Source organism: Nilaparvata lugens, chromosome 5, assembly GCF_014356525.2.
Source record: "Nilaparvata lugens isolate BPH chromosome 5, ASM1435652v1, whole genome shotgun sequence".
Lineage (NCBI taxonomy): Eukaryota > Metazoa > Arthropoda > Insecta > Hemiptera > Delphacidae > Nilaparvata > Nilaparvata lugens.
This window is the reverse complement of record NC_052508.1, coordinates 17,824,924-17,840,638: the sequence shown is the minus strand read 5'-3', so window position 1 is coordinate 17,840,638 and position 15,715 is coordinate 17,824,924. Positions and strand designations below refer to the sequence as shown.

The 15,715-nt window shown below is 35.6% G+C and overlaps 1 protein-coding gene across 1 annotated transcript; it reads right to left on the bottom strand.

Annotated features, from left to right (window-relative positions):
• Window positions 1-622: 622 nt before the first annotated feature.
• LOC111053243 (extensin-like) lies at window positions 623-3,980 on the bottom strand. The gene is made up of 2 exons (XM_039427795.1): window positions 3,957-3,980; window positions 623-1,611 (listed from the first exon to the last, which is right to left on the bottom strand). Exons 1-2 carry the CDS (start codon window positions 3,963-3,965, stop codon window positions 727-729), a joined length of 894 nt encoding a protein of 297 aa, XP_039283729.1. The 5' UTR covers window positions 3,966-3,980; the 3' UTR covers window positions 623-726.
• Window positions 3,981-15,715: the final 11,735 nt, after the last annotated feature.

Sequence of the window (15,715 nt, the reverse complement as noted above, 5' to 3'; positions counted from 1 at the left end):
AGTACTCAATCATCTGCCTTGTCTTTGCCTTGCCTAATACGAGTACTGTATTCAAAATCTTCTCCAGCATCACTCATAATGATTTTTAACCAAATATCATACTAAGTAAAGTTATTTGAATCTCAATCATTCCTCTCATTCGGAAATGATTTCTTCTTTCCTCATACTTCTTTTTATTTGGCCTAGAAAACTAGCTAATTGTAGTAATTCCTCAGTTAGTATCTTACTGAGGTACTAAAAGTCTCATCAGAATTTACAATCTCCAATAAAGTGAGTGAAGAATATTTAATTTGGACGCTGGTGTTATCTTACTCCCTGTCAATTCATGGTATTCCTAATATTCTAAGGAATACGTTGATCTGTTCTCAAGAAGGATTCAATAATTGGATTTGCTCATTTTAGAGGTTTTCCCGATTTTTATTTCTTGCATTCATCCAACTCGATCAATATTGATGAGTTAGAATAGCATAGATACACTTATCAGTTGAATAATCTCGCAACACACAGACATTCTTCTTCTACAATGATATGACAGTTATGTAAAACCAACACTTTCTGGGGTTCAATCCAATTCATTTAATCAGTCACAGCGACAAAATATAAGGAACTGCCAAAGATTCGAATACAACTGTACTTGAAATATTTTATTACATAATCATAATCACTCACATTTTCATTTCAATACATAGTGATCACACTCACATCATCAAGAGCTAGATGAAGACTCTAGAAAATGGATGGCGGTCCATACGTTGTGGCAGGAGCTGGTGGTGGAGGAGGAGGAGGAGGTGGAGGTGGAGGAGCAAAGCTTGGTGCACCGACAGCGGTGACACCGCCCTCTGGTGGCACTGGGTTGAATGATGGTGTATAGGACGCTGGGGATGGTGGTGCAAAGGCGGGTGGAGGTGGTGCAAAAGCTGGGAATGCATCAGATGGCGATGAAGGTGGCGGTGGAGCATAAGCAGGAGGTGGTGGTGCAAAGGCTGGGGGTGGTGGTGGAGCATAAGCAGGTGGTGGAGGTGCAAAAGCTGGGGGCGGTGGTGCAAAAGCTGGGGGTGGGGGTGGAGCATAAGCAGGTGGTGGAGGTGCAAATGCTGGGGGCGGTGGTGCAAAAGCTGGGGGTGGTGGAGCATAAGCAGGTGGTGGAGGTGCAAAAGCTGCGGGTGGGGGTGCAAATGCTGGTGGTGGAGGTGCAAAAGCGGGAGGTGGGGGTGCAAAAGTTGGTTGGACTGCTATCACCTCTTGTGATGGATAAGGCGCTGGAGGTGGCGCGAACGCTGCAGCTGATGGTGGTGGAGGTGGTGGTGGCGGTGGTGGTGGAGGCGGTGGAGGAGGTGGTGGTGGAGGTGGAGGTGCAAATCCAGCCGGTGGTGTTGGTGGTGAGAATGGTGGCGAGTAGGAGACTGGTGTCGGTCCGACAATTGGTGGCGGTAGTCCTCCAGTTGGTGGCGCGAACGACAGTTCAGGTGAGGGTGGAGCGAATTGTGGCGCGGGGGCAGCTCCAGGTGGTCCGTAGCTGGTTGCTTCAGCCCTTGCCGTTGGGGGTCGTGAGCGCCGCTGGGCACACAGACCCTGCGACAGGGCTGTCAGTAGCAGGACTACTATTGCTGCCTACGAAAATATCGAAAGTACAAATCAATACATTTTTCAAACTTAAAATGAAAGTAAGTAATATAACATTATAATGAAGTTGTGACTAATCTAACCATAAATTAAATCTAAAATTAAGTGTAAAGAAATGGAAAAATTAAAAAACTATTAAACAAAATTTAAGAAAACTTCTTGTGTGGTTGATACTTACTCCTGAAACATACTTACTTCCAAAATCATACTGTATAACTATCAACATTCACAAGTCAGATGCAGGAAATTTATGTTATTACTACCCAGGGAAATCACAAGTCAGTAGCAGAGATGCTATTGCTGCCTAGGAAAATATCGAAAATATATCTCACTATCATTAATATCAAGTTAGTAGCAGTACTGCTATTGCTTCCTGGGAAAATATCGAGAATACAATCATTTTTTATTCTAATACATAGAGGTTTTGACAGATTGAAAGCTTGAAGAAAATAAGTGACTATTTTTCAAATATCCAACTTCAAAGCGATATTGTGGTATCAAACAGCATAAATATATGATACAATATCAGTACAGTAATCGTAACAGATAAAGGGAATGGATCAACTATAGAAATGCTTATAAGAAGGAGAGATGTTTAAAAATAGTTATTCATGTTCAATTCAAGAATATGATATGAATTATTATCAAAATACCAGGAGACTGGATTCTGCAATGAACTTTCATAATATATAGAGGCTGGGCTTGCAAAAGTCGAAACTTTTGTACTTGCATTGATTATTTCATTTCTGATAAAATTATTATTTCAATATATGAAATAAAGATTAGATAGATCAATAGAATTTCTCCATATTGGCCTCTTCAAATAAGCTTGTATGGAATGCTTGTATGGAAGCTTGTATCGATTTATAGGTGGTGGCTTCCTCCCTACTGTTCACATGAAGTTTATAACACTATGAGATATAAGTAATGAGGGGAATGCTCTGATGTGTCATTTGTCGAATATTGATGACTGTGTATTGATGCGTGTGTGTATGTGTCTTATCGTTTTCATATGTCCCATTATTCAAACTCCTATTCACGGACAAGGGCTTTGCGGAAGCTCTTTTGTGAATAGTATTTATGTTTGCATCGGTTCTCACATAAAATGTTAAGGTTCATTTCCATCATCAGTTACATTATTCAAAAATGTTGATATGAGTTGTGTACTTATAAGTTTAAAGTTGATTTCTACTGTATTATTGATACATTATGATATAGTGCCAAATTAACCTTTAGCTTAGTATCTTCAAATTGTTAGCTATAGGTATCTGATGAGATGTTTTTTATTTTGTTGTATTGCTGATGTAAACAATAAAACTTGAAACTTGAACTTGAATGCTTCAATGAATAGCCCCTTAAATAATATTGTTGAAGATGGGAAGTAAAGGGAATCTTCATTGTAGCAGTAAATTTATTTAAATAACTTTTACTATTGTCAAGAAGTTCTTCAAACTCTCCTGTTGTTTTGTTCAAACAAATTTCTGTTACTTTTGTTTCCCATTGTAGGTAATATCTTTTGGAGTTTATAAGGAAATTAGATACATCAATCACACTCCAGATAGTAGGATATTGTTGAATTCAATACTGTAGCAGTACTATACTGAGTGGAGGGAGGGGTTTATCTTGGATTTTTGGGCCTCATTGTTGAGCTCATGGAGGGGGGGGGGTTGTAACCTGAAAACTGAAAACCCCCTCATCCCTCATCACTACGCCATGATTGAATAATATTATGGGGAAAATTCACATAAGCAGTGAGAAAGGTAACGTATCACCAGGTCATTATTTGATCATTGATTAACAACTGATTGAATTAACTAAATAATAATATTCGTATGGTTTTTATTGGTGGTAGTTCCTGACGGAAGTTCCTGAATATATCATTTGAACCGTCAATGGGCCTTACGACTGTCATACTTCAGCCGGGACCGACAGTTTAACGTGCCCATCCGATAACACGGAAGTGACCTGTTCAAAAACTTTTGGCTCTGAGTGGGTTCATACGCATTAATTTATACGCATCAGGTTTATAGTTACAGGTCAAAGGAAGGATTACATCAATATTCAGGCTAATTAATGTAATATCACAAATTATTAATTTGGTATCTCCCATTACATGATACTACTTATTTTTCTATCTTTCAATGGAAATAGATATTTGAACTATGAAATACTGATTGTACTATTGGTGTAACTTTCATAGTAAATATGAAGGAGTATAATTGAGGATGAAGTGATTAACTACGATGGAGTTGAGACATTTAGATCACAATACATTGAGAGTTATTCTGTTAGAAGTATGCTCGTTATTGATCAAAACGGAAGTATTCACTTACCTGTTTCATCTTGATGCTTCTAGAGGAACTGATGCCAGAATAATTGTCTCCGAAATTTATATAGTTCTCAATGATCTAATTTGGGATTAAAACAATTAACGTACATATGATTCACATAAAAAACTCAAATTGTTCAACATTTTCATAAGCCATTAGTGGAGTTTTGTGTAGTACATTTTGTACAGTATTCTTCGTGTTAACAATACATTGATAGTAATCAAAATTTAATTGATCACTTTCTAATACATTATCCTATTATAATGTCCAAACAATATTTCAAAGTTACATCAAGTGAATTAAAAGGATCAGAGGTATCATTTGGAGAAGTCATCAACTAGGATGTGCTGTCTTATAAGGTTATTTGAATCTCTGAAGGTGATTGAAATAACTGAATCATTCAATTTGAAATGGTCTACCTGGATGTAGTACTTCTGTTATTGCTCTTCGAGCAATAATCAATAATCAATAACGAATTGATTGAACGTTGATTCACTGAACGTTGAGTGAACGAATTGATTGAACGTTGATCAATAGAATCAAAAATTAGATTAACTGGAACAACAAGAATAATTTCAGTTTTGAATCCTCAACTTGTCGAACGAGAAGGTAATAAAACGAATTGTTCATAGTTTGATAGGGTATTCAAAAAAATGCTTATGGTAAGGTCCACGTTATGATGGCAGTATTTGATTAACATTGGTGTGTCTATCATTCAACAAAGCAAAAAGCTATACTTTTCTATCTCCGCAACGTTGTCAGATCAGGTTTAAACAATGTAGAAATGTAATTAATCAACAAAACACAATTATCTATCACAGATCATCAACACTAGACATCACAATTATACAGAGTGAGTCAATATGTATGGAAACCCTTCAAGAAATTGGAGACTGTTGTAGATATGAAGGTGCGTACAGATTTACGTGCCGCGAACATGAGCAATTCACTTTTAATCAGCTGATGCCAAGCTTTTTATATCTGTATCTTACCGTTCCTGTAAAAATACAGATATAGTCAGCTGATTAGTGAATTGCTCATGTTCGCGGCGCGTATATCTGTACACACCTTAATACTGTAACTTTCAGCATAAGTCATTGGTCGAATACTCTACCTTTTGATGTAAAACTGAATTTCAACCCCTGATAAGGGGGTAACTTGGAGTTTGTAACTTGAATATTTTGAATTTAAACACCCATTGTGTGGTACATGATTATTTGTGTGGTACCCCTCATGGTTGAATTCAGTTGTACGTCAAAAGGTAGAGTATTTGACCAATAACGTATCCTATAAGTTACAGTATTACAAAAGGAAAACTGGGAATGGTGAAATAATACATCATTTCAAAGATGAAGCTGTATGGATGCTCTACACTTTTTGTTCGCTGGAATTTTGTGATATTCTCAACAGTTCCCGAGATATTTGCTCTTGAAGGAGTGTAATTGTTAAAACAGCAGGTTTTTATACAATGTTTTGCTCTTTCAGGGCTTATAACTCTCCATCAATGCACCATAAAGACTTATGCTTATCGTGGGTTTGTAGAGCATTGAATCCTCTTTGAAATTATGTATTATTTCACCATTCCAAGTTTTCCTTTCATTGTTATAGCAGCTTCAATGTAGGGGGTGAAATTTTCATAGCTGCGACAAGTGTCAACTCAGCGGTTCCACACCTTCAACAGAGGAGATAAAAATGCGCACTTTTGCTATATTCACCCATCAACTAGTCTAAATTGAGCTGCAAAGTCAAAAATTTTGTCACAGATACCCCCTTCAAATGTCATTGTCAAACGATCAATTTTTGCAGCAATGAATACTTCATCCCCTACATTGAAGCTGCTATAACAATGAAAGGAAAGCTTGGAATGGTAAAATCAGGGGTGCCCAGCCCCCCCAAGGGCAATGGCGCATGTCCCCCCCAATCCAAGAGTAATGTCCCCCCAATCCAAGAGTAATGCCCCCTCCCCAAAGTACCCCAATTCCCAACCCTCTAGTTTTTAACATTAGTCAGTGTATGACAATAAAATTCACATCTTACATTCTAATCTTCCAAAGGACATTATTCACCTTTGGTCTTGTAAGGAATTCTTTCTGTGTTCATAATATTGTAAAAATATATACCATCGTTTCTTATCTCGTTTAAAATAGAAATAAAGTACCTTTTTGATATTGTTTTTGAGACTAGCAGTGCACCCGTTCTTGTTCGGGAGGACTAGAAAGTACTACATTACATCAGGAAAAACTACATGGCAAATATTTTAATAGGATATTAAAAGATAAGTAAGGGAGGCTTTGCTTTTTAAATGTTGAGGTTACTTTTGAAAAGTTGAATAATAATATCATTGATAATTCTTTATTGCAAAAGAATATTGCATAGCAATTTTGGTACCTAAACATTCATACAATTTTGAACGATTTTATTCATACAATATTATAATGTCGGCAAGTTTAGGTATTCCAAATCCTATAATATTAAACGAGCAATTTCTGTTTAGATGTTTACATGTTTTGATGTTTGAATGTTTAGATGTTTGTATTCCACCGGATCTCGAAAACGGCTCTAACGATTCTCACGAAATTCAGAACATAGTAGGTTTATAATAAAAAAATTTATTGCACTAGGTCTCATCCCTGGGGAAACTCGCTGAAGGACATTAAAAGAATTTATCCATCCTTCGTGAAACAGCTGATAATTTCGTCGTCTGTTGATAATGGGAGTGAGTAAGCGAGTGCATGAGTGTGGGACTGAGACAAAATAATGACTCAGCTGTTGAACTTTTGTAGGTACCTGATTCAATCAGGTACTTAGTGGCAGTTGTACAAAAGCCGGTTAAATTTTAATGCTGATTAATTCCAGTAGAACCGATCAGATAAGCTATCTTCTTGAGATGGTCTTCTGTGATTTGGTTCACGTGAAATTAATCAGAATTAAAATTTAACATGCTTTTGTGAGAGAAATTTTGGCATTCCTCTGCGAATTAATCTCAATCCACTGTAATTAGATAGAACCTTTCTGTATGAACTATGAATATTTTTTATAATTTCTTCTTTCGTAATAATTTTTATATGCTTTTGTAGGTACTCCAGAGCGGAGCTCGGTGTCTCGATATTTATCATAAATTGGAACAGGTTGTCACTGATGTTGTGTTGTTGGTAGTATTCACTTTTTAAAATTACAGGAGTAAATAACACAAGTCGAACAAAATGTATCTTTAAATGGTTTGGTTTTTGGAATAAAGATATCATCTGAACAAGTACATTTTGTAAATTCTATCTATTGATACCAAATATCGGGGCACCGAGCTTTGCTCGTTATTTATTCATTGATAAACAGAACTCAATTCTTTAAAATGATTGGGGAAGTACTAACAGGCACAGCCCAAAACTGTTTCTTCCCCGAATTTTGATTTATATACTAATAACAAAATAACACTCACTAATCACTTAGAACTGTAAAATGATGATTAACTTTGAATATTATGATATATACCATCTCATGTCAACAAATCATATCACTGTATTTTGATCGAGTCAATTAAAATTTCTTGATTTCTCGCGAGATACGGTAAGCTAATTGATTACACAGCTGATCCACACAGGCACACGCATCTTCTGTTATCGACAGACGACGATATCATCATCTGTTTTTACAAGGATGAATTATCCTTTTCATGTCCTTCAGGGAGTTTTCTCAGGGATGAGACCTAGTGCAATCGAATTTTGATATCATAAACCTACTATATTCCCAATTTCGTGAAAATCGTTAGAGCCGTTTCCGAGATCCGTTGAACATAAATAACCATATAACCAGATAGCCAGATAACCAGATTTAAAAATAGAGAAATATGAACAGATATACAGAAATTGCTCGCTTAATATAATAGGATAACAACTTATAGTCCATTTGACTGGTCGTTTTTCAGGAAACTGCCCCGAAAGAATTTTTTTTATGGTTCTATAATATGTATTTTGGGGCGCTGAATTCTAATCTGAAATTTGCTGACACGCCAAAGGGCGACTTCACCATCAAAACTCTGCACTTTTTTTAAGTTTTCCATTTAATCTCGAGAACCTTGAATTTTTCGAGAAAAAGCATTCTCTATATAATATTAAAAATAATGAAATTTCCAATTAATTGAGTGGTCGCGCAGGACTATTTTTTGGATTTTTTATCTGAAGTGTTCCACAAGATACGCAATTTTGAATGTGCGAGAAATTTGTGATATTTCCTCCATTTTCACAGTCTCGCATATGCAACGTTGCGTATCTTATGGAACACTTCAGATAAAAAATCCAAAAAGTAGCCGAGGTTGTGATGAATTTTCTCCTCTTCTCACTCCCATTAATATTATACTTCTGTTTCCAATACCGTTCAAAAGTTACAGCCAATTGAATGATGATCTTTATTTTCTCATTTTTCTTGCGATTTTACTGTTATTAAAGAGTCTCTAAATTGAGACATGATAGTAACTTGCGATTGGTCTTAAATGAGAGAAAATTTCATGCTCTATAAGTTGAGTTACCTTAAATTGATCTTGCATTACTGTTTACATCGAAAAACTGTCGAGACTGTGAAAATGAGAAAAATATAGCAAATTTCTTGATTTTTTGAAACGAACGTATCTTATTCCAAGATTATATTTTTCAAAAATCATTCACCTCACATAAATAAGGAGATTATTTTCTTCAAATCAAGACCAAGTATCATTTTGAGTTACCGAGACACACAGTTTTGAATATAGAAATCGCTAATTTTTCTATGCATTGAAATATGGGCTAAAATACACTAAAGGAGGAATTTCCTATTTTTTTACAGATTTTAGTGTTATGATACATGATTTTCAACCGTCTTGACGAGCTGATATGAACGAGCTGTAGTACGAGAAGATGTGATCATTCAGTCAAAAGTTATAAGTGATTGAAGTTTTGATCCTGGACGTATCCTTATGTGTGCCCCCCACTAGGAAATACTGAAATCTAACGAGTGATTCTCATAGAACACAACCTTCGTAAGGTGATTTCAGCCGAAATATGTTTCTTTTTTCTAGGAAGGCCATGATAAGGTATTATAATGAGAATTTGAATTTTGGCAGTAGGACATGATTTTCTATTTTTGGGTGTATTCCCCCTGCCACCACTACTAAATTCAAAAATACCTAAGGAATTCTGTTCAGAATTGATATTGTTAATTCACGTGATATGTGGCTTTCTATCATTACTAGAAGAAGATCCTAGTTGTACAGGGTAGAAGTGGTAGGTTTGCATAATTTTGAAAACCCCTTAAAAAATACCCCATTTTTGAAAACTCTTAGCTCCGGAATAAAAAATCGTAGAGTTCTGCGCGACCACTCAATTTATTGGAAATTGTATTATCTTCAATATTTTAGAGAATGCTCTATCTCGAAAAGTTGAAGGTTCTCAAGATTAAATGGAAAACTTGAAAAAAGTCCGAAATTTGGGGTTTTTTGGGAGTTTTGGAAGTGAAGCCGCCCTCTGGCGTGTCAGCAAATTTCAGATTAGAATTCAGCGCCCAAAATACATATAGAACCGTCGCGAAAAAATCTTTCGGGCTCTTTCCTGAGAAACGACCATTTGACTGGACTATTATACAAAACAGAAAAAATTAATAAAGCATTACAATAATTAGCCTACTTGATTACTGTGTGGTAAATAGGGTGTAAATTTGAAAGATTAAAATTGGCTTCATTTGATATTTTTCACAAATTTTTGATAGGAGTAGTTTTTTCTTCTGTCAAATTCACTAGAGTTTGCGATGTTGTTTATAATTGCATTCCCATTTCAGAGACATTAATATCATCATGGAACGCCTTCGAAATTAAAATAATTATTAGATTAAAATGTACATTACAATTCAACTTATCATTGTGCTTTTAAGAAAATTAAGTTGCAAGGAAACTCAAACACAGGACCATTGAAAATTAAAATTAAGCAAAGGAAATCAGAATAATAGTAGATGATGAAGTTAAAATTCATTTTTGTCGAAGTCATTTTTTACCTTCAAACTCATAGACTTGAAATTACTAAAATTCCCGCTCACAAAATATTTTTTATGCTTTATATTAAGTTACACATGGCAAAATATAACATTGTAAAGGTGAGAAAAAATATTTAAATTAACTACATTAGGATATCTCTATTCAATACCTTGATTTTTTAACCATGATTCAAAATGTTGACATAAAATATAAAAAAAAATCATGCCCCCCCCAAAATGTTGATGGCGCAAATTGCGCCATGCCCCTCCCTTGTGGGCACCCCTGGGAGGTGCCCATTTCATTTTTACCGTGAAATGATACATCATTTCAAAGAAAGTTCAATGCTCTGCAAACCTACGATAAGCATAAGTTTTTATGATGCATTGTTGGAAAATTATAAGCCCTGAAAGAGCGAAACATTATATAAAAACCTGCTATTTTAACAATTACACACCTTCAAGAGCGAATATATCGGGAACTGTTGGGAATATCACAAAATTCTACTAAACAAAAAGTGTAGTGCATCCATAAAGCTTCATCTTTGAGATGATGTATTATTTCACCATTCCAAGTTTTCCTTTCATTGTTATAGCAGCTTCAATGTAGGAGTTGAAATATCCCAATTACACACCTTCAAGAGCAAATATCTCGGGAACTGTTTAGAATATCACAGAATTCTACTAAACAAAAAGTGTAGAGCATCTATAAAGCTTCATTTTTGAATGATTAGTTTTGTTGATTGAACGCATTGTTCTCGAGATATGAGCGTTGAAGCAAAATGCTGAAAAAGGCAACTTTTAAACCACCTCATCCCCTTAGAACATAAGTTAGGAATGAGGACTTTTGATATGTTTTCCTCCTAACTAGTCTCTTCAAAGCTGCAAAGTCGAAAATTTTGTTAAAAACAATCCCTCCAAATCCCTTTGTCAATTGGTTTATTGTTGCAAAAATGGAGATTTCACACTCAACACTAAAGCTGCTGCAAAAGGTGTAGGGAAATTCGTAAATGTGTAAAATTATACATAAAACTGGAGAGAATCTAATGCTCTATAAGCTTATAATCAGCATGGATTTTTCCGTTGATTTTTAGAAAGTTATAAGAATAAAAATAGAACAAAATTGGTGGCAGACATGTTTTTTTTCAAAAATGTCACACCTTCAAGAGCGGATGTCTCGAAAACTAGAGGAGATAAGAAAAAAGTTGAAGAATGAATATTGTAGGAAATAATGTAAGCTTCAATTTTTCATATGACAGTAAAGTCCTTAGGAAACATAGTTTTTGAGTTTTATGCGAGAAACCCCTTAGCACAGGGGGTAGGGGTGAGGACTTTTGAGATGTTTACCTCCTTCCCACCCTAAACAGAACTGTGGGGTCAAAAATTGTCTTCCAAACATTTCCCTGTATACCCTTTTTGAGCATTCATTGTCTGGACTGAATGGAGAAGGAGAGAAAATTGAAACTACTCTCTTACCTGGCATTTCCACTCTCTTTTATTTAGAGCATTCATCTATTGTAATATCATTGTGGCTCCTCTAATCTCATAATTATGTAGTAGAAGAGATGATTTTACGAAAGTTGAAATTCTTGTTACAATCCTATACAATGTTTTACTATTCATTCCATTGTGGAATTTTGCTTCTTGCTTGCTCTCTCCATATCACTCTATTTTCTTTACATAACAAATTTAACAGTTCCTGTCATAGTTTGGCTATACATGCTGGCTCATTGAGTTCAGAGAAAGAAGAAATTATTTCAGTAGACTCGAAAATCCATTTTATTATAAACTAACGGGTAACCCGTGCTCCGCAAGGGTCTATTTTGGAATTGAATGAAAAAGACTAAGAAATTGTCAAAAAACCACTGATTTATTGATAATTAGAAAGACCGGTTTCGGTTATTACACCATTGTCAATCTCTGATAAACTAAAACTAAATACAAGAGCAGCAGAATTTATACTAGTAGGCAAGTACTGCTATTGGTCGAGGGCATGAACGCCTGCCATTGGCCTAGATAGACAGTCTCCTCCCCCTCAACGGTGTGACAAAATGGCGGCTTAAGCAACAGAATCGCCATGATAATAAAATTTACTTTTAGTACAAAATAAGAACCAAGAAAACAAGTGTGAAAGATAATAAAACAAATATGTAAATGGAAAAACTATTGACTAATGTATGCTTACAATTTTATGATAAAACTAAATTCGTAGTGTTGTACTGGTTGAAATGAATCTGGTCATTTAAACTATACTGGGAATTTTCCTTAATTACTCTTGTTATTTCTAAAGCCTCTAGAATATTCAAAGATCTGCCTTTGTTATCAACATGCAAAAACTCAACATTCTCCTTAACTGTGAACTTGTGATTATTTGTTATCAAATGTTCTGCAAAGTTAGATTCCCCATTGTGTTTATTCCAATCTCTGATGTGTTCTTTAATTCTACTTTTGAAACTTCTACCAGTCTGACCCACATAACAAGCATTACAATCATCACATTTAAATTTGTACACCCTGCTTTTATCCCAAATATCAATTTTGTCTTTACTCCCGCTAAATAGACTATTTAAAATCGGTTTGGTCTTGAAAGCAACATGAAATCCATTCCTCTTCAATTCCCTACCTATTTTATCAGATACAAGGCCTAAATATGGGATTGTTATCCAAGTCTTCTCCTCACAGTTTGAGCCTACAAAGCTAGAATTGATTGAAATTTTTCTATTAATTTTACTCAATAATCTGTCCACAATACTTTCTTCATACCCATTTGTGACAGCTATCTGTTTAATTTTAGTGATCTCAATGTCAAAATCATGATGGTTCATAGGTATTGTTAGTGCTCTATAGACCATGCTATTGAAAGCAGCAAGTTTGTGAGAAATAGGATGACAAGAATGAAGAGGAATGATAACATCAGTATGGGTTGATTTTCTGAAAATAGAAAACTTGTGAAAACCAGTGCTATGATCTATTCTTAAATCTAGAAAATTCAATACACAATCCTGTTCTACCTCTACAGTGAATTTTATACTCTGATGTAATCCATTCAGATAGGAAAGAAAATTGTCTAGTCTCTTACTTCCTTTCCATAAGCAAATAATATCATCAACATATCGAAACCAGTGAACAATTTTATCTTTGAAATGACTATTTTCAATGATTCTACTTTCTAACTTATCCATAAATAATTCAGCTAGGAGTGGTGAGAGGGGTGACCCCATTGCCAACCCCTCTCTTTGTTCAAAAAATCTATTGTTAAATTTGAAATAATAATGCTGAGTGCATAACTTCATCATTTCATTTTTCATTTCATTTCATTTTTTTATTAATGGATCATTAATAGAGGCTTCCATTATTTCCTCAGCTCTTTCAAGACTTTCTCCCACCGAAATGTTAATGGAAAAAAGTCTATTTTGGAACTTGACGAAATGAAATCTTGTAAAATTAAAAATAGGCCTGTAACCATCGCGGGTTAATTGAGAATCTATATGCAAAACTTCAAGTAATTCAGTTGAGTAGTTCAGACGTGATGATGCTTGATGCGTCAAACATAATTTTCCTAGCCCGTACGTGAAGACAGTTCTTTCTTTATTGTGGTAGGCTATAGATGATATGGATTCTTACTTATGAATTTATAAATTATATAACTCAATCGCATTATATCCATTACTGTGAATGTGTCAGTAAAAATGTTGTGACTATGTGGAAATCAAAAAGCTTCATTTTTAAAAACTTCAATTTATCATTCACAACATACGATGCCATTTTCAAGTTGATGAATTGAATAGAGGGGAAGAACATTATTTCATTCATTCACTCAAAAATGGTATTAATATATTGGAACATGTCTTGAGTAATATAATAAATTTAAAAAAATAGCAAGCCTTTTTTGATTTCTTAATTTTCACACAGATACAAGTAGCCCTTACAAAAATAGTTGATTTGTCTATTTAGTATCGTGTAATCTTATGAAAAAATGTATTTGACTTGTTAACACAAAAGCCGTAAAGGATTCAACAAGTTTTCATATCGCTCTGGACTCAGTTGATTTTCACTCTTGTCTGTTCATCATCCAACATCTAATATAAACATCTAATTATGTTTTTACAGAATAATTCGAGCTATGGAATGGCTTTAGATGTTTTCCATTTGCTATGAAATGGTTTTAGATGTTTTCCATGAACTAGCTATGTATTTTCTCAATTTATTACTCGGTTGAAATTCATGTTTTTATTTCGTGGAATCATGTAATGCCCTATCATGATGTTGCCATTGTAGTCTAGGCCTATTATTAATCAAGATTCACGTCTCCTACCGTGTGAAAGGACCCTATGTGACGGAAGAGGCAGAACATTCTCCAATCTCTGCTTAGAAACCTGCTTATGTAGTTCGCGAATGACATTCGCTCTTATTCTCTATTGAGCTCTCACAATATCCTCATTATGGACGTCTCATAATGTTTAATAAATTAAAAATAATTGTTCAAAAATACGATATTGATTGAATTTATGTGCTACTTTGTGTGAGCCTATTTGTCTGATTACCTACAATAGGTTATCAGATCTCATTTGAAATATCACTCCACATCAGTGAAGGTTCTTCCAGGTTCTGCTTTCCAGGTTCTGTAAGCTCAAAATCATCTTCTTTAAAATCAATTTTCCAATACTGTTCTTTGGTATGTCTGATATTGATTGAACATTCTATGCATTTTATGAGAATATTATTAAATACATGAATAGGCCTATTTTTTCATATGAAATTTCATTCATAGCAAACATAAGGGCAACTAGCATAAGGGAGATAGTCCAATGATTCAAAGCATAACGTTTCTACGAAAACAATACAATCTTTATTAACAAGTTCATAATATCCTATATACATCAGACTTATCACGTATTTTAACAAAATTGGTGTTACAAAATTTAACGAACGGTTACATCAAGAGAAATGAATAGAAAATCCTCATAATTCGTCTATGAGTACTGGGTATTTTCATATTCCCATTCATGTATGAGGAGAAATGTTTTCTTTGCTTCAAGAACTGACAAGGAGTCTCTTATGGTTATTTATGAATTCGATTCCATAACAAAACGTGTAGCATTATATCATGTTCATGGAACGTCCTACATAATTCAATTCCAGTTTAAAGGAAAACCTCTCTGAAGAGCTACAATCAGAATATGCGGCGATACTTATGTGGGCGTCCAAAGTGATTGATTGTCGATATAACGGGAGAAGGCGAGTACTGGAAATCGTCGGATGGGTCAGTGGGCAAGCCGGGAGGCAGGTCGATGAACGTCTTCTCCGATGGAGGAGCTGGAGGCGCGAAGGAAGCCGAGTCCGTCAGAGCGAATGAGATCGGAGGATTGAAGGTGGGTGTGTAGGAGCTGATTGGGGGTGGCGCAAAACTATGCTGTGACTGCGATGATAGGAGGTAGGGTGGTGGTGGTGGAGGAGGAGGAGGTGCATAGCTGGATGGTGGATATGGAGCTGATGTTTCTGATGATGCTGATGGTGAAGAACTTGATGAAAATGGTGGTGGTGGAGGAGGAGGTGGCGGTGGTGGTGGAGGAGGAGGAGGAGGAGGAGGTGGTGGTGGTGGAGGAGGAGGAGGTGGTGGAGGCGGCGGAGGAGGAGGTGGGGCAAAGCTGGCAGCAGGATAAGGAGCAGATGGAGCTAGTGCAAATGCTGGAGGTGGTGGTGGAGGAGGAGGTGGAGGAGGTGGTGGAGGAGGAGGAGGAGGTGGAGGTGGAGGAGCGAAACTTGGAGGT